Source organism: Mesoplodon mirus (genome assembly GCF_964341445.2).
Source record: "Mesoplodon mirus genome assembly, chromosome: 4".
In the NCBI taxonomy this organism is placed as follows: Eukaryota; Metazoa; Chordata; class Mammalia; order Artiodactyla; family Ziphiidae; genus Mesoplodon; species Mesoplodon mirus.
Genome location: NC_138979.1, coordinates 142,141,070 through 142,159,710, shown reverse-complemented (window position 1 = coordinate 142,159,710; position 18,641 = coordinate 142,141,070). Strand labels below are relative to the sequence as shown.

General features: G+C 38.9%; 1 protein-coding gene across 2 annotated transcripts; it reads right to left on the bottom strand.

Moving 5' to 3' along the window:
• Window positions 1-2,976: 2,976 nt before the first annotated feature.
• On the bottom strand, window positions 2,977-18,139 carry CDKN3 (cyclin dependent kinase inhibitor 3). Of its 2 annotated transcripts, XM_082618926.1 has the most exons (8): window positions 18,061-18,139; window positions 15,609-15,691; window positions 14,258-14,313; window positions 13,718-13,762; window positions 10,682-10,904; window positions 6,490-6,521; window positions 4,692-4,795; window positions 2,977-3,212 (listed from the first exon to the last, which is right to left on the bottom strand). In XM_082618926.1, the coding sequence occupies exons 1-8, from the start codon at window positions 18,082-18,084 to the stop codon at window positions 3,126-3,128; spliced, it is 654 nt and encodes a 217-aa protein (XP_082475052.1). In that variant the 5' UTR covers window positions 18,085-18,139; the 3' UTR covers window positions 2,977-3,125. The 2 variants fall into 2 exon arrangements, with proteins under 2 accessions (XP_082475052.1, XP_082475053.1); XM_082618927.1 differs by lacking the exon at window positions 13,718-13,762.
• Window positions 18,140-18,641: the final 502 nt, after the last annotated feature.

Below are 18,641 nucleotides of genomic sequence, written 5' to 3'. Positions count from 1 at the left end.
GACATACCAGGTATTACTGAAGCATTTGAGAAGCCTCATGGATTACACCATGAATTGCCAGACCTACCAGTCAAGTTTAGATACCCAGGTAATGGTCTTACACAAAGCAACAGAGTGCATGGCAGTTTGTAGTATGTGTCTTTTAAAGCCTGTTCAGTATTTTCCAGCTTGAGGACCACTTCTGTTAGTAGCTCTCATCTTCTCTGCAGATCAACAACATATTTTGAAAATATTTCAGATAATTGCATAGAAAGGAAATAAGATATAGATACACTTTGAAACTAGCAAATTATTTTCCTTGATACAACACTTCTCTTTTCCTCCAATTATATATATTTATGAACAGTGTTCATGGAATATTTTTGCCATAGTACAAAGAATGACTTCTGTGGATTTCTTCTTACACCCTGGAGGAGGGTGGGCTTTCATTTCAGGTATGGCTATAGCATAGCAGCATCAAGCCCATTAAAATAATCTATTTAAAAGTTTTCATCTAAGTTACTTATTTAAAGTGTGCATCTCTCAGTAATCAGTTGTACAGTATAATTGGAAATCAGAAGTTTTGACAGCCGAAATATTTTAAAACAACACTCTTTTCAAAGGGGAAAGATAGTAATGTCGAATAATTTAAGCTCTTTTGTTCAAACCAGTCACTGATCTGTGGTCAGACCAGCAGCTAATGAGTCTCTGGCACTAGTATTATAGCTTAGCAGATGGTTCTGAACTAATACTCTGGGGCGATGCTAAGAGAGAAGAAAATGGGGTTCTGTTTCTGGATATGTTGAATAGCTTTCTTAGAACAGTTTTACTTTGATTAAAATTAATGGTTTTAAAGCTAAATGTCTGAAAGGAGTAAACAACTCTGCTGCTTGTTCTCCTTGTTTTTGGAAAATAGTATTAACCACCTAAGGTGATCTGGGGGATTGGAGTGAAGGTTTTACCCTGCTTTAGTTTCATTAATGCACATTGTGGAAGATGTAGAGAACATCTTGACATGGAAAAGAGTAAGTTAACGTTCATTGTACAGTGGTTTCCTAAATTTCTTTGGTTATCATGTTCTTATATTCTGGAGAAGAAAAATTTCTCAAATAATAAATTGATGACTAGGTAGATCTTAAAACTACTAAGGGAAACACAGAATATAGTTAGCCATCTGTGCTCATGGTTTGTTAGATTTAAAATCTAAGTTAACCTTAATGGTGCTGTACACCATCCAAAGACCTGTACACCATGTACAGCCCTTATGTCGTCCTGCCTTCTTAGAGCTTGCTTGCTTTATTTTGCTTTTGTATATTTAATAAAAACTCTCAAATGTTTCCTTGTGTAGTTTGTGGATAACAGTTGAGTTTGTGTTGATTCTATTTCAGCAACTAACCGGCTTGTGTATGACGAGGATTCTAGCTGGTCTGTCTCCCCTCCCCCATTGTTTTGAGCGCTGTCCTGCAGATTAACCAGAGAAAATGCTTTTCCAAGAATGTTGGAATTACATGTTATTAAACTTAATTGTATAATTATATTTGAGTAGTGACATCCATGTTTGTTATGGAATAATTGATGTTTTTCCTTATACCTAGTATTAAAATAGTTTAGTCAAGCATTTTAAATGCGGAACGCTTAACAAGCACTTGCAGTGGAAATTAAGAGATGCATGCACTTTGAAAATTCAGTTGATTATTAAAGGATTTGATTAGTCCATGCCAATACTTATCTTCGTTTTCTTAAGTATTCAAGAATAAGCTATATGTTTATATTGGGAGAAAGCTAATATAAGATTTGGTAATGTCAATTTCAATGACTGTTTAAAGTTTAATGGAATATTGTGATTTTTAAACTGTATTTGGTTATAACACCAAAATCATGAGGAAGGTCAGTCTATTATTGCAGCCTGTACTTTAAAACGTAAATAAATAACTTTCTAGCTATAACTTTTGGCATTTATTACCTTGGGTAAGAAATCCCTAGGGATATGCAATTCTCCCACCTTCCTTAATAGTCTTATAAAACCTTAAGTTCTAGAAGCACTGTGTATATAAAAGTATTAAAACATTGATTTTATATTATGGTACATGCTGGCTCTCTGGTCTGAAGTTCCCAAACAGCACTAGTAATTGTTTTATTCTCTAATGAAATTAAAGTAGTCCATCAGAGCAAGAAGAGTGACAGACAGAGTAAGACTTTGGGTAATTATATGATTATTTAAAATTAAGGGTTGATGTAGTGAGATTTGCTTTGTCTTGTGTGGAAGTGCCTCTGACTGTTGGTCACCTTTGTGACTATCAGTAGCCAAGAGAGCCGTGGCACTCTGTAGCAGTGAAACCACTGAGATCTCTTAACTTTGACTCACTGTATGATCCTTGTCTACAAATGACTACTTTCAGTAGCTCAACATGGAATTTAAAGACAAAAAGACATGTTCAGTAGCATAGAGTGAAGTGAAGGAGTGAGAGAACTGGAGACTTAGTCTGTAGGTAAGTGCTTTTATAAAATAAACGTGGAGGAGGGATTAAATTCATTCTGTGTAGTTCCTAGGGTGAAAAAATGAATGCTGTAAAAACAGAGCAGCTGTCTGAACCAATTGGAAAATTCCAGCAAATGCTGGATAAACACCTGTTGGGATGATCTGGTATTGGGAGGGAGGTGACGAGATGATTCATAGGATCCCTCACAATTCTGTATGTCTATGAAGTAGAGGAAACAGTGGGAGAAATTTTCAGAGGAATAGAGGGTAAGAGTTATTTAAATAATTTTAGCATAGCTACTCATACCAATTTTCATATGTATTACTATGTCACATGCTACCCAGTAGTTACCGATAATATGAGGTAAGAGTGTGGTAAAAAATAATATATTTTTCCATATGCTTTTTTCAGCATTGCCTCCAGGTAAAATACATCAGAGCAGCTAGTGCATTTTTAAAAGGAAAATTGTATACCAGTTTTTCTATCTCCTATAAGAGATGAAAGAGACACAATGAAATTTGTCAATAAAAGCTTTAAGAATATCTGCACATATACATGTACATTCATTACATTCAGTTTGATAACAATAGTAGTTTCATTTCAATACAGATGTTGGAGAACTCAGATTTCTGCCATGGTCATACATATATGCTATTTGAAATTCTTTTATCTAGATACAGATCTTGAGAGTGAACCTCTTGATGATAGGTGTGCAGCTAGTTTGTCCCGGAACTCATGAAGATAATTGTATTGCTGAAAAAAGTAAAGATATATTGAAATACATTGTAGAAAGCTGATTACCAGAGTAGTCATACTAGTCGGAATTGGGAATCAAAAAAATACTTGATAAAAACAGTTCTACATCCTTTTGCGTAAGGAGGTATTTCTATCTTGAGGAAGTTTTATCTTTCAATAAAGCTACATATAGTGTGAAAAACTTGTTTTAAAAATCTCTAAAAATTAGGAGGTAGCATGAAATAACAGTGTTTTATAAATCTTTAAAATCCTTTCTCCCTTTACTGGCAGGAGGAAATAAGATTAAAAACACACGAAGATACTCTTTTTGCTAATGCATTTTCCCCTGGGGAGTAAGTACAGGGGAGAGGGCACTTTCTGCAGCAATTAACAGCAGCGTATTCAAGAAAATCTATTTCTTAATTTACAGAGCCTTAGTTTTCTGCTTTTGGTGATGATAAAATCCATTTGGAACAATTTACATAGTAGATAATATTAAAATAAAATCACTAATCTTAACAGATAAGGAAAATAAAATCTTCAAATAATTCATTTGGAGTTTTAATAGCTGCTCAGAGGATATTCTTCTCTGCCAATAATCTCATTTTGTATTACTGTTCAGAAATTGAAATTGCATACTGCTAACTTACATCAGCACAGAGATGGAAAAAGCACGTTTGCCCCAGAATGCTGAGGTGATAAATTGACAGCCCATATTAATGTGGGCTTCATTCTCTCTACAATTAAAGATGTAAAACATACATATACATATGTTTGACACCATGTATTTTGTTTTGTGTCCAAGAGACACTTGGGAACATGTTGAATATGAAGCATCATTTGTTAAAAACAGGTAATAAAGGGAGCTGCTTCTGTTTTCAGAACCCGCTCCTCAGACTTCGTCCTAAAGTTGAGACTGGGTAATTGGGAAAGGAAGGCAAGTTAGCTTTACAGATCTACAAATCAATAATATCCTTGGGGCTTTGCTACTGCAGTGTTTTGGTGTTAAATAGAAAGTAAATGTGAAAGATGTCACTTAGGTTATCCACAGCAAAGGGTAATTAGCATGGTTTTACATTTTTTTCTATTATAGTCATTCGTCTATCTTTGTTAAATGTTTTGGTGATACAGTAATAGGATCTTCATGAGATCTTTTTGGTCAAAAATATACCCAGGAAACTACCAAGTTTATATTAACTGCCTCATTTTTCCAGGTGAGAGGATCCATTCCCAGAACAGAATGGGCAAAAACTGAACAGTAGTGGATCCTGAAAGAGTAAACTGGAAAGTTCAAATTTTTCATTATTTTGTTTGAAAAACTGAACTGTTTCAGACGTCCAGGTTATATTTAAATGTAAATTTTTAAAAAGTCAAAATATAAATAGGTGATACATGAATAATAGAATGCTTTGGATTTTCATTACCCTTTTGATGAGGTGTTACACTGTGACGGTCTGCCCCTGACCACAGCCTCACGAGAACGGTCACCCTCCTTACCCTTATGGTCTGTATTGCTCCAGACCCTCTCAGGTCCCTCAGGCTGTCGATGGCTTGCTGCGGTGATACTGTGTCAGACAGGTATAGGAGGAGACAAGCGGCTACTAAATAGAACATGAGACAAAAATTGTACACTACGTGTAATATATATTCTTATATTATAAATTAATGATATGCTTATACTTAATTCAGACTTCTGTTTGTGCAGAAGACTGAGTTTGGGAAATGAATTAAAAGACTGAGGCCTTTTAGTATGTGTTTTTGACAAATTATGATTTTAAATGACTGTGGTTGAATTAAAATTTAACATTGGCTTCATTCTTTTTTTTTAAACAGCTTTACTGAGTTATTATAATTCATATCCCATACAATTCATTCAAAGTGCACAATTTAGTGGATTTTAGTGTATTCACAGTTAAATGCAGCCATCACCACAGTCAGTTTTAGAACATTTTCATCACCTCAGAAAGAAACCCTGTACACTTTTGTTATCATCCCTCTATCACCCATCACCCCTCCCCTAAGCAACCACTAGTTTACTTTGTCTTTGTGGATTTGCCTGTTCTAGACATTTCATATATATGGAATCATACGTGATCTTTTGCGACCAGCTTCTTTCACTTAGCATAATGTGTTCAAGGTTCGTACATATTGTGGCACATGTCAGTACTTCATTCCTTTTTATGGGTGAATAATATTCCATTGTATGGCTATACATTTTGTCTATCCATTTGTCAGCTGATGGACATTTAGGTTGTTTCCATTTTCTGGCTATTATGAATAATGTGGCTATAAGTGTTAGTGCACAGGTTTTGTCTGGACCTGTTTTCATTTCTTTGGGGTATATGCCTAGAAGTGAAATTGCTGGGTCGTAGGGTCACTCTGTGTAACTGTTCGAGGAAGTACTGCCTGGCTGTTTTCCAAAGCAGCTGCACCTTTTTCACTCCCACCAGCAGTGTATTTAGGTTCCAGTTTCTCTACATCCTCTCCAAAGCTTGTTCTCCATTTTTTGGATAACAGCCATCCTAATGGGTGTTAGGTGGTATCTCACTGTGGTTTTGATTTGCATTTCCCTGAGGACTAAGATGTTGAGCATTTTTCCATGCGCTTATTGGTCATTTGTATATTTTGTTTGGAGAAATGTCTGTTCATATCCTTTGCCCATTTTTAAATTTTTTAATTGTCTTTTTACTATTGAGTTGTAAGAGTTCTTTATATAGTCTGGGTAAGTCCTTTATCAGATATATGGTTTTGCAAATTTTTTTTTCCCATTCTGTGGGTTGTCTTTTCATTTTGATAATGTCTTTGAAACACAAAACTTTGTAGTTTTGATATTGTCCAACACTAAAAGGAATAACTGTTACTCCCACTGTGGTATTTCATTAGCTGTTCCCCCCGACCCCAATACATTTTTTAAAAGTTTAAAGTTAACATATATAACTTTGTTTTTATGCTTAAGTTACCCATGGATATTATTTAGAAGTTACTGTCAATATCTTAACACCTGCAAAGGGAGAACATTAGAAAACAAAACAAAACACAAGAATGCAGGTGCTAAGACCTGTAAATTATGTTTTGTAGAATCCTCCAAAACAATGCTGAAAATACCTCTGACTCCCACCCAGGCTTTCTAGGGAACACCAAATTTAGGGCCTTAAATAATCCTTTGGGTCTTAGCAGATATTTATTGTGTTTCGTCTCATTTTCATACAAAGTGAGCATATGGCCCAGAAACACGAGTTTTCATACTTTGAGGTTAAAAAAAACAACAACTGAATAATAGAAATAGATTTCTTACCAAGACAGGATCTTCCAAGTCCTCCATAACAGCTGAAAGGGAAGTACAGTTTTGAAGTTTGTACATTTTCATTCCATCCCAACAATTACAACCAGAGACTTGCTCTTTCTGCCTTCTATTTCCACTCTAATGCCTAGCACAGTGCCTTGTACCCAGAGATTAATAAGTATTTTTGAATAAGTCAGTCAAGAGCAAAGTGTGCTTATTTGTTTGTTGGGAGGTATTCCGTACACCTATAAGGGACAAAGAAGGCAGGGCCTTTTTATTGACCTCTTTAAACATCTGAGGAGTGGAACATGTTACTAAACTGATAGAAATCAGACTACTTTTACCAACTGCCACTTAATTTTTCTCTAAACAAAACCTTAGTGGTTATGGGACAGGTCCGTATGATAATTCTTCATTCATCTAGAAAGAGTAAAGAGGCAGTGTATCCTAGAGGTTTAAAGCCTGGGCTCTGGAGCCCCACTGCCTGGGGTTGAATCCTGAATCTGTCACTTATTAGATGTGTGAACCTAAGTTATTTAACCTCTCTGGGCCTCAGCCTTTTCACCTATAAGATGGGGCCAGCAACAGTACCTATGTCACAGTGAGGACTGAATGAGATAAAGCTCACAACAGCTTGGCACAGAGTAAGAGGTAAATGAGCGTTAGCTGCTATTATGTAGCATTGTGAAGAAATGAGCAGTTCTGTATAACTGGATTTGCTAGAAAAACAAGGACTGATTCTTAAGCAATAAAACCATTCACTTTAATCAGTTTCAAAGATCCTAAAAAAGTGCATTCCATACTTCCTAACTTTCTCAGAGGGTGTACTGATCCTAATTCAGTGCTGACAACTCATCATGAGCATCAGTTACTGTGGTGTATTTGTAGATGGATCTGTAGATACATGTCTTGTGATAGGATGTGAAACAGAGGACCAAACAGGTACTGACCCCTGTATAACTGATGAACTTGCTTTCTACAAAGTGTCCCAGCTGTAGGCCTGTTTCAGAGACGAGGCTCTACTGTATAAAGGCAGAGAGAGGTAGAACATTTTAGTGGCTTTCTGCAAGATTAAGATGTACCACTTTTGGGACTTCCCTGGTGGCGCAGTGGTTGAGAATTCACCTGCCAATGCAGGGGACACAGTTTTGATCCCTGGTCCGGGAAGATCCCACATGCCGTGGAGCAACTAAGCCCGTGCGCCACAACTACTGAGCCTGCCCTCTAGAGCCCGCGTGCCTAGAGCCCGTGCTCCGCAACAAGAGAAGCCATCGCAATGAGAAGCCCACGCACCACAACAAAGAGTAGCCCCCGCTCACCACAACTAGAGAAAGCCCGCGCGCAGCAACGAAGACCCAACGCAGCCAAAAAAAAACAAAAAAAATTACTTTGTATCTTGCTAGCTTTATCTTTACTCCCATTTGATTGATTCCTACTCATCCTTCAAAACCTAGCTCAAATTTCAACTTCTGAAATGCCTCTGTGCCCCCCCACAGAAACCACTGCCATCCTGTGTACTGCCTCGTATACACCTGTTTTGAGTATTATTACACTTACATGATAGTGTCATTGGCTGTGGGTTCCTTGCCGGTGGGGACTGTGTCTAGAGTGTGTGTTTTATATTCACAATGTTTCATACACGGTAGGTGCTATGGGTTGAACTGTGCACCCCCCCCGCAAAAGATATGTTGTACCTAATCGCTGGTACTGCGCACGTGACCTTATTTGAAAATAGGGTCTTTGCAGATATAATCAAGTTAAGATGAGGTCATTAGGGTGGGTCCTAATCCAATATGACTGGCGTCCTTATAATAGGAAACACTGTATGAAAACAGACACACAGGGAGAATCATGTGATGACAGAGGCGGAGGGGAGTGATGTAGCCATAAGCCAAAGAAGGCCAAGGATTGCCGGCCACCACCAGAAGCTAGGAAGGAGTGAGGAAGGACTCTATCCACGGTTTCTGACTGAAGATAGCCCTGTTGACACCTTGATTTTGGACTTCTAGCCACTAGAACTGGGTGGGAATAAACTTCTGTTTTTTAAGCGACCCGGTTTGTGGTCCTTTGTTACAACAGCTGCAGGAAATGATGTAACAAAATAGGCGAGCTGTGTTCACTGACTTTATAAAGGAACAAAAGTGTCCAGGGAGGACAGACAACAGAACAGGGAAATAGACCCTGTTTCTGAGGGATGAACTCTAGAGCTGTTTAGCAGTGTGCGCACCCAAGACAGTAGAAAGGATAGAAAAGCATCTTTGTCCAAACAAACATTAGTCACTGTAGGGACACCTTTGAAAGCTCTAGGACAATGAAAATTTCCAGTCATCAGATGCTTTACTTTATGGGAGCCTGAAGCATTTGACATACGCAAGATTGCCCATCCACCTTTCCATTCTGTTTGTATTCAAACACCAGAGCATTTGGTTTGCTAGAACTTGCTAGAGTAGATTTCGTTAAGCTTTTCTAAACTGAGCTAGTTTGATCTCTAGTAATCTTTCAGCAGAGGCTGCTTTCAAAGATTCGTTTGAAAAAAAATCTCAGAATTGGTTTGAAAATGGGTTCAAAAATTGTAAAATATCTTTCACTGGCTCCATCTAACCACCTAATGCTATTTTACTTAGATTTATCAGAAAATTTAGCACAGGCAACTGTATTTATTCTAAAGTTTTGCTTCTACAATTAGTACTAGATGAGAGGTGATTTGTTTCTATAAAGTTTGGAAACTGTAGGATGTAGGACGGCTTCTAGTTCTTTTTCCCCTACTTTGCAGGTGATAGTTCTCTATATCAGAGTTTAGTTTGGTCACAAACAGATATGTGTCCCCAGAGACCCTTGTACTGGTTGGTTTGCTTTCAGAACATGAGCTACTGGTATGAAGCCCTGAGGCTCTTGGTCTAAGGAGAGAGAAGCTGGCTGGGCTTGCCCTTTTCCTAGGTGCCTGAGGCTACTCAGTTATTTGGTATAGTCTGTATACTTTCTAGCTCAAAGCAATGACCTTAGAGCTTTTGAAGTATTGCACTACTTAATGCTCTATCTTGCTTCAGAAAGGATTAAGAAGATTAGGATGCAAAAAACAAACAGAAAAATCCCCAAAACAAAAAAAACCAAAAAAAACCCAATAAGCACAAAGACCTATGTTTAGTAAATGATAAGTTCTCTTTGCTCTTCACAAATACCTCCTCACATATTAGAATAAGTCTATAGTTTTCTCCTTGTGGCTGGCTCCCCTCTGCTCTGTGGGTCTCACTTCTGGTATAACTAATGTTCCTTTCCATGGCGCCACTTAGAGTCTTTCCAATGCTACTGTCTACTGCTGATTGTCACTTTCTTCTTCCTTTCTCCAAGCTACTTTTTTCTTTTCTTCTCATTTTTTCCCCTTAATCCATTTTCTTTTGTTTTATACTTTCATACCAGCAGCTTATTTACAGCCACTGACAAACAATGAGAGTCCCTCTTTCATTCAGGTAGCAAATTCATATCATCAAATATAATTTTCAAGTCCTGTTTTTAGGATTGCTCATTGCTTAGGGATAATTCCTTTGCTAATTTTTTAAAAATGGACTTTCTTGCTGTTGGAAGAAACTAAACAACTGAAAGGCCGACCAGTAGGTATGGTGTTACATAACAAGAATGATGCCCTCACCTTTTTGGGAAGGAGAGGGTCCCAAAATCATGAGTAAAGGTCTAAGACAAAAGGAAAGAAAGCAAAAAAAAAAAAAAAAAAAAAAAAAAAAAAAAGCCTGTTACCCTGTCCTAAAATTTCCTAATCTACTCATTTATTGTCCTTACTCTTCAAAAGTAATAATGGTACATAGCACAGGGAGATCAGCTCGGTGCTTTGTGACCACCTAGAGGAGTGGGATAGGGAGGGGGGGAGGGAGGGAGACGCAAGACGGAAGAGATATGGGAACATATGTATATGTATAACTGATTCACTTTGTTATAGAGCAGAAACTAACACACCATTGTAAAGCAATTATACTCCAATAAAGATGTAAAAAAAAAAAAAAAGTAATAATGGCAAATATCTGAGTGCTTGCTCTGTGCCAGGCATGGTGCTAGTACTTTTCATGTATTATCTCCTTTTGATCCTTGCAACAAACTATAAGGTAGGTAATAACTGCATAAGGATGCAATAATTTGAGAAATCATTTTGACTGGGACATTTTTCATGTAGTATATGGAGAAAAGGAAAACATACTGTATTAAGGTTTTTCGGTTATTTTTAAGGCAGATTTCAAGCTCCTCCATTATGTCACAGCAGCTGGCTATGTCAGGAGTGCCTCCATCTGGAATCGGATGATGATGAGTGATAATTCCATACTGATGGTAGAGGTCCACAAGGTTTGGAACTCTGTATTTGAACAGTTCCCCTCTGGTGCAGAAAACAAATATGTCTTGTATACCATAGCTCTTTAGTTCTTCTGCCAATAGACCAAGATACACAAGGACACACATGGACAAAACATTACAAATTTAAATACAGTCAGGAGGGAAAATATGGAGTTAAGTTCCTTAAGCCAAACAAACTAAGTAAATAACAAATGATAACCTTTGAAGTGCTCATTGATAATCTAAAACAATACTGATCTGTCTTCAAACTAGGGTAAAAACCAAGTCACTAAGCACAAAATAGTAATTAGAAACATCTGAACCAAAAGGTTATTAAAATGAAACCTGACTTTATAAGTCTAAATTTTTTTTACTGGATTGTAAGACATCCATTATATTGCTGTTTTGAAAAAAAAATTTTTTTTACAATAAATACTGCTTTAAAATAAATTGTAAAACACCTAATATTTCAAAATAAGAAGGAATGATAGCACATTTTTTCCCATTTTCTTCTCACCAAATCAATGGTGTTTGCTGTGTACAAGTCTCTGTTATTTTGTTTTACCCTAAGCACTGTATATAAAATCTCCAGCATAACCATGATGCCAGAGCTCTTGTATTCTCACCTATTGTACCACACCATCATGTATTTAATTTTATGGACTAGGTTTCTAGGAAATAAAGCATTAGCTGTATGAAAATTATGAGACTTAGTGAATTTCAGTAAAATGATATGAACCAAGCGAGAGTAGCAGGCCATTCTGTTCACTGGAGCTTCCTTAGGGCAATATTCACTACAGAGCATTTGGTTCATAATGAATAATTCTGACTCATCTGATTCCCCTTTTTCTCTCCCCACCCACTAAATCCTAGGACATTTAGCTATTTAAGTACAAAGTACTCTTTAATCATGAAACTCTAAACCTGTACTTGAAATATGGCTAGTCCAAATTGAGATGTATTGTAAATGTAAAATACGTATCTGATTTCAAAGACCAAGTACCAAAAAACTCCTATCTCAATAATTTTATACTTAAAACCCATTGAAACGATACTATTTAGCCTATATAAGGTTAAATCAAGTATGTTACTAAAATTAATTTTACCTGTTTTTACTTTTTTAATGTGGCCCCTAGAAAATGTCAAAAGTACATATATGGCTTCTATTTGTGGCTCCCAATATGTTTCTGTTGGACAGTGCTGCTCTAGATAATACTATTATGCTTTTGTACTTGTAAAAGGGTTTAACTTGTAGTTGACATCCGTAACCATTTTTAAGAGAGTAGGTAAATTTCCTATTTTCCTCTTGCACGCATTGAATAATTTCTATTATATAGTAGATTTCAACTTTCTCAGAAAGGACTCTGAGGACAGACAAAGGAAGTGCTGCCAGGAGAGTCTAGGTATCCCCCTTCAGACACTGTCATCTGTTTCGTATATTGGATTCCATTTAAGATTTCATTGGAAGAAAAAAAGGTTTGGTAAAAAATCGGAAACTCCTTTTACAGAAGAGACTAAATGAATAGGGTTTTCCAAAATGTGCAAGATTGGTTCTGGAACCAATGATTTAAATGATATTTTGCTCATAACTGAATGTTCTCCAAATGGAAATTTCCTACCATGGTGGGTATCTCTAGAGCAGAAAATCTCTACAAATACTGCAAGGGTCAACTAATCTATTAGTCTTTTCTGGTAGGTAAATTAAAGAAAGTATATTAGCAAATTGATATTCTAGGATAACTAGGACAGAATTTTAAGATTTATAAAATCTATAGTGGTCAAAATCAAACAATATATACATTTTTGTATTGGTTTATTATAAGGACATTGGTAGGACTATCAGGCTTGAGATATTCCAGGCCAACCAGAATAAAATATTTTGGAAGTCTAAATTTGTTAGTATCATACAATATATAAATTCCAAATTGGGACAGATTATCGGGATATTTGTAGGATTATTAGACTTGAGGCTAAGAACATCCTTGGGCATGTAGAGATCAGACCCTATTCCATCTTTTCCACCTAGACACTTGTTCTGTAAATTTTCTATGTGGGATGGACAATTTCAATACTACCTCTGAGTTCCCAGCTCAGGCTTAATTTCCAGTATCACAGTCAAGTCTGCAAAGAACAGTATGTTCAAAGATCTGGGCAGGGCTTCCCTGGCGGCACAGTGGTTGAGAGTCCGCCTGCCAATGCAGGGGACATGGGTTCGTGCCCCGCTCCGGGAAGATCCCACATGCTGCGGAGCAGCTAGGCCCGTGAGCCATGGCCGCTGAGCCTGCGCGTCCGGAGCCTGTGCTCTGCAATGGGAGAGGGCACAACATTGAGAGGCCTGTGTACTGCAAAAAAAAAAAAAAAAGATCTGGGCAGTGCAATGTCAGCTTTCTATTTACATACTTTTCCCCCTCCAACTTATATATTATAACTCAAATGCAGTTTTTATGTATAGAACTACAACAATCAGTGAAAAGCAACACTATGTTTAGTAAATGATGAGTCTTCTTTGCCCTTCACAAATACCTCTTCACATATTAGAATAAGTCTATAGTTTGAAACTTTATGAAATACCAAACATTTTTTTTGGAAAATTCAGAAGAGACTATAGTTTGTTCTTTTTTTTTTTTTTTTTCCTGTACGCCAGCCTCTCACTGTTGTGGCCTCTCCTGTTGCGGAGCACAGGCTCCGGACGCGCAGGCTCAGTGGCCATGGCTCACGGGCCCGGCCGCTCCGTGGCATGTGGGATCTTCCCGGACCGGGGCACAAACCCGTGTCCCCTGCATCGGCAGGCGGACTCTCAACCACTGTGCCACCAGGGAAGCCCCAGTTTGTTCTTTTTGACAAGGAGATTTTTAGTATTATTTTTTAAGACCCTATTAAGATGGTCCTGTCATATTACACCTACCTGTATCTTTTTGGATATTTCTTCTAACATCTCTAAATTTACAACCTGTAAGTAGTAACAAGGCAAGTGCAAGAGTCAGTTTCTGGTCATAAATAACAAGTATATTAAACACATATATAGCTACTGTAGAAAGTCATTACACATGATCACTTATATGCTTCAATTCCATTCTGAATGGGAATTTAAATTTCTTATATTCTTAGGAATATAATTCCAGGGATTCATAGATCCCAGCTGAAGGAACTCTTAATCCAAGGATTCTTTATTCTGTGTCCTTTCTGTAACAAGTACCTGGCTGTAGTCCTTAGCCTCACATTGTACCCCTGTGTTACATTTTATAAGATAGGTAAATCAGAAATGTAGAACTGTGAATGTGGATGTGGAAGGGTTGAAGAGTGGGTCTATGTTCCTTTATCTGTAGCCCACCAAGAGGGTTTCCAGAACGGAGTTCCTATGATGATAGTCTGTGAAATTCTCTTACTGCTCAGTACAGAGAATTATATAAAAAATAATTTCTAATATATCGATAGTGTCACCTACCTGGAAGAGCACATAAACCAAGAAATTGAGAACAGTTCACTCGTGACAGGGATAGCCTGAAAGGAATAAAACTTTATCAACTTTAGTTCAATTTAAAGTTATAGATGGACATTTATACAAACGTGTGTGCCTGCCACTAAATGAAGGTGTTTTAAAGTTTTACAGCAGTCACAAAACAAAAATTCATAGTTAAATATCAATGTATTGGTCACAAAAAGGCTTAGAAAGACTAGGAGTTTTAAAATAGGAACTTATCATTTGCTTTGTTGCAATTTAAGTCTGAAAAGTGGCAAGCTAATTTAAACTAACTTAAAGATAGTAATGCCTAGGTTGCTTACAGCTAGTATAAAGTGTACTTAAGTTGTCCTGTGGTTTGTTACCTGAGATATTTTGTGTTAGTAACCTTAGGAAATAAGCTGGAAAATGACCATCTGACAATTTCATCTCCAGCATTCATTCAAAATTACTATTTTAAGATTTCTTTATAGGACTTCCTTAAACAGATACAATTTCACAGAATAAAAACCACAGGCTACCTATTCTTTGTTGTAATGGATTTTGGTTAAAATGAAATAATTTCAAGAAATCCTATTCCCAGTTTGCAGTGTCTGGGGACAAAGCGGGCAGAGGCTCACCTTGTCTGCAAAACAGAAGGTGAATTTAGAGGAAAATATGGGGCATTGTATAAATATCACCTGACTTTGAAAATTAGATGAATTTTTGAGTTCAAAGGCGGCTTAGAAGGGGAAATGAAAGTTAATTGCTATTTGATGGCAGAACAAAAGAACTATAGGGACAACACGTTTTTTCTCTTTCTACAGCAGGGTCAGTGCTTAAAGAGAGAGATTATTACACTTACAGGGATTGTAGAGAGTCTACTGTAACTGTAAGTCACTGCCAAAATTCAGAAGTTGATTTTATATAAAAACATTTGTTTTTGTTATTGTATCTATGGTGATGTGGCTTTTATCTTAAACAGGGTCTGCTGATAGATGCATTATTGTGGCAAGTAGTTCTAGGACTGGAATAAATGATAACATAGGATATCTCATCCTATGTTTGGTACACTATTCTTTTGTCATAAACGAATAAGAAGGTTTTGGTACTAAATGGGAGCTCGTTCAAATCTTAACTCCTTGTTTCTATTATGGTTTTCTCAATGTATAAGGAAGGAACTCCCACCACTCCCCTTACCCCCCCAAAAAAGCTTTATTCTACCATAGATAAGAAAGATAAGAATTATAGAATCAGTAGAAGAGAATCATTTTCAATATGTAGACTAAATTCTACAAAGATTATTATGTACATATCAAATATTTTAGCTCATCATTGATCAGAAAGGTTAACATACCATGATATGTCAATTGGAGTCTGTTCGTCTTCAATAGGCTCTTCGTCTGATGAGTCAAATTCACTTGTTTGCACTGAACTAGGCTTCAAAAGAAATCAGTTATGTTAAATAACTGTAAAGAATATTTACATATAGTTTTAGTATAGCTGATCCTTGCTTAAAGACAAACTGATGCATATTTGCAATTTACTCAACCTGGAATATCAGAGAGATCAGCAATATCAATAATAAACTATTGCTGTTTACTGTCTTATTAATAATTACAGCCCCATGTAGTGGAAAGAGTGTTGGACTGGGAACCAAGAAACCTGTCTTCTGGTCTTGGCTCTGCCACTTACTGTATAAACTTGGACAAGCGATGTCAGTTTCTACTGGATCTCAGTTTTCCAAAACTATAAAGTGAGATTTATTCATTCATTCATTCACAAACATTTCTTGGACACCTTCATTTGCCAAGCTCTGGAGATGCAAAGATCCATAAAATAAATAGCCTGCCTTCAGTATAATTGGAGAGACAATGTGTAAATAGATTCAAAAAAGTTAGAAGTGCTAAAATGGCACTATGCCCTTCAGAGCAGACAAGGGAGTGACTGCTTAGGGAGCTGGAGAAAGCTTCACAGAGGAGAGATCCATTAGTTGGGTTTTGACGGATGAGCAGGAGGTTTTTAAGCAGATAGAGAAGTTAAGGCAATTAAGGCAAAAAGAGAAAGGGCTTTGTACAGTATATTTCCTTGGTGTCTGCAGGGGGTGGGGGGGATTGGTTGGTTCCGGGACCTCCCCCCCCACACATACCGTGGGTTCCCAACTCCCCAGATGCTCAAGTCCCTTACATAAAACGGACCAACATGGGACAGTTGGTCCTCCGCATCCACGGACACCGAGAGCTGACTGTATCCAGGAACTGTGACATCAGAGCAGAGAAGAGGAAGCTAAAGGAGTTTTCTCTACCCCATTTCTCAATAAATAACCCCCAAACAGCCTAGCAATTTGGTTGGTGGGTGAGTGGGAGTACAGGTGGAATACCATGTCCCTAACTTTGTGAATCACTGGCCTAGAGAGACTGAGATGAACTTTGTGTGCTGATCTAAGGAGTTGAGAATCATGTGGGAAGCATTTCTACATGGAAGATGTGTTATAGGACCAATAAAAAACACAACTTTCTTCTACTTCCTAGTTGGAACCAGCTGAGGGATGAGACCCTGGAGAGGCAAACGGAGATCAGTATATCAGTTTTATTACTGAGTGTCAGATGCAGGATGGAGGATGTGGCTTTAAAGCTGAGGTCAAGTGGGCTTGTCAATTCTTCACTCCAGAATTGGACTTATCCACCCAGGCACAGGCAGTGGTGGACAACCCATGGCTCCCCTGTGGCAGAGAGCACCCCAGATAGTACTCTCTGCAAAGAGAAGGGAAGGAAGGGTTGAACTACTTGTGTTCAGTTCCTCCCAAACTCAGGGATCAGATCACTCACTCTTCCCCTTCTGGGGACAAGTGTAGAAAGAGGCCAGGAGTGAAGGACAGCTGATGTCCCTCCACATGGAAATAGGGGGATTAGCAAGTGTAACCGCCTAATGTCTTTTCTAGCTCTGAAGCTATATTCTATCCTATAATGGTCTTATTTGTAACTGCCAGATCACTTTACAGAGCCAATTTAGGCCATGGATTTGAGTTGCTTTGGGTCTATCCGTATTATTATTATCAACTCAACTCAAATGGAGCCCTTTCAACAGGTTGTCAGCTCTGGTGGTAGGTGATGTGAGTCAGGTGGGGCTTCAGCCCCTTAAGCCTGTTTTTTCTTTCTTTAAGGCAGTTTTGATGATTCAAGAGTTTCAGTTTGCGTGGCCCATTCACTCAGGCTCTCCCAGCCAGCTTTACAAATCCTAACAGAGTTGGATGTTTCTGCTACCCCAAGCCCAGAGATTCTTAACTCCAGGGAAAGGGACGCAGTGCCAGGTGGCCCCGTGGAATGGTGGCCGTGGTGACACACCCACAAGCTGGGGGTGTTAATCATCTTTCAGGAAGTTTTCCCCGTCCGCGGAGAGGACTGCTCCCCAGGGGGCCCAGGGCATCCCAGAATATGCTTTGGGGCTGGGGTATCAGGCTGAATGATGCACGGAGACACTTAAGCTCTCTATGCCTCAGTTCCTTCGTAAAATGGGGCTCAGCCCTCTCTGGCAGGGCTGTCGTGAGTCTTAGGAGACCCCGCATGCGACAGCTCACAGCCCACAACAGGCGCACAGCGAATGTCTGTCTTCCCCTCGCCCGCCTCCGACCCTATTCCTTCGCTGCCATCCTTCTCGCAGGTCCCGGGAGGCGCCACCTCCCTTTCCCTGGACGGTTACTGCGCGAGTCGTGTCGCAACCAGGCTGGGGCTGTCCCCGGGCTCAATAAATGGCGTCGGGGCCGCTCCCATCCCTCCGGCTCGGTTCCTCCAATCCCCGGCCCCACTCACCGGCTTCATAACTGGCCGCGACATACAGACCGACCTCCTCCTCCCTCGGGCAGCACCAGCGTCTCAGCCTCCGCCCCGCGCCGTCTGCCCCTCCGCTCAGCTCATTGGTACATCCTTCTGTGAGGTGGGGCGAGGCTTCTTCTTGGAACCAATCGGACACTCTCCCTGTTTCTTACTCCGCCCCCGGTGCCCAGGCTCGGCCTCTAACCGCTCATTGGTTCCTACGGGGCCTTTGAAACACGCGCCGGAGGAGGGCCCTGCTGAGTGTTGATTGGCTGGGAGGGCGCCCTCCTCCCCCAAGTTGGGAGCCGGGTGGGGCGGGGAGAGGGGCGGAGCGATATCTTCTAAAGGCCGCCCCAGCTCTGTGGGGACGCTGGAAAGCGGTACTTTCTCGAGGCAGGATCCGAAGCGGTACCAGGGTAGGGAGTTTTGTTTGTTTTTTAAAATTATTTTTTACTTTTTAAGGGCATGATGGGAAGCATTGACCTGGAGCATCTTGTGAAAACACACCACATCCTGTAGACTTTATAATTGTGGTCATAACTAGTCATATAAATACTATGGGAACCGCCAAAAATCCA

What these genes read in the sequence shown, in the direction of transcription:
- CDKN3 (XM_082618926.1), bottom strand. Translation starts at nt 18,084, where the DNA reads ATGTCGCGGCCAGTTATGAAGCCG. An exon ending in CGCGGCCAGTTATGAAGCCG is followed by an intron (nt 15,692 to 18,060) that starts GTGAGTGGGGCC and finishes TTTCTTTTGAAG; the next exon opens with CCTAGTTCAGTGCAAACAAG. An exon ending in TGGTTTATGTGCTCTTCCAG is followed by an intron (nt 13,763 to 14,257) that starts GTAGGTGACACT and finishes TACTACTTACAG; the next exon opens with GTTGTAAATTTAGAGATGTT.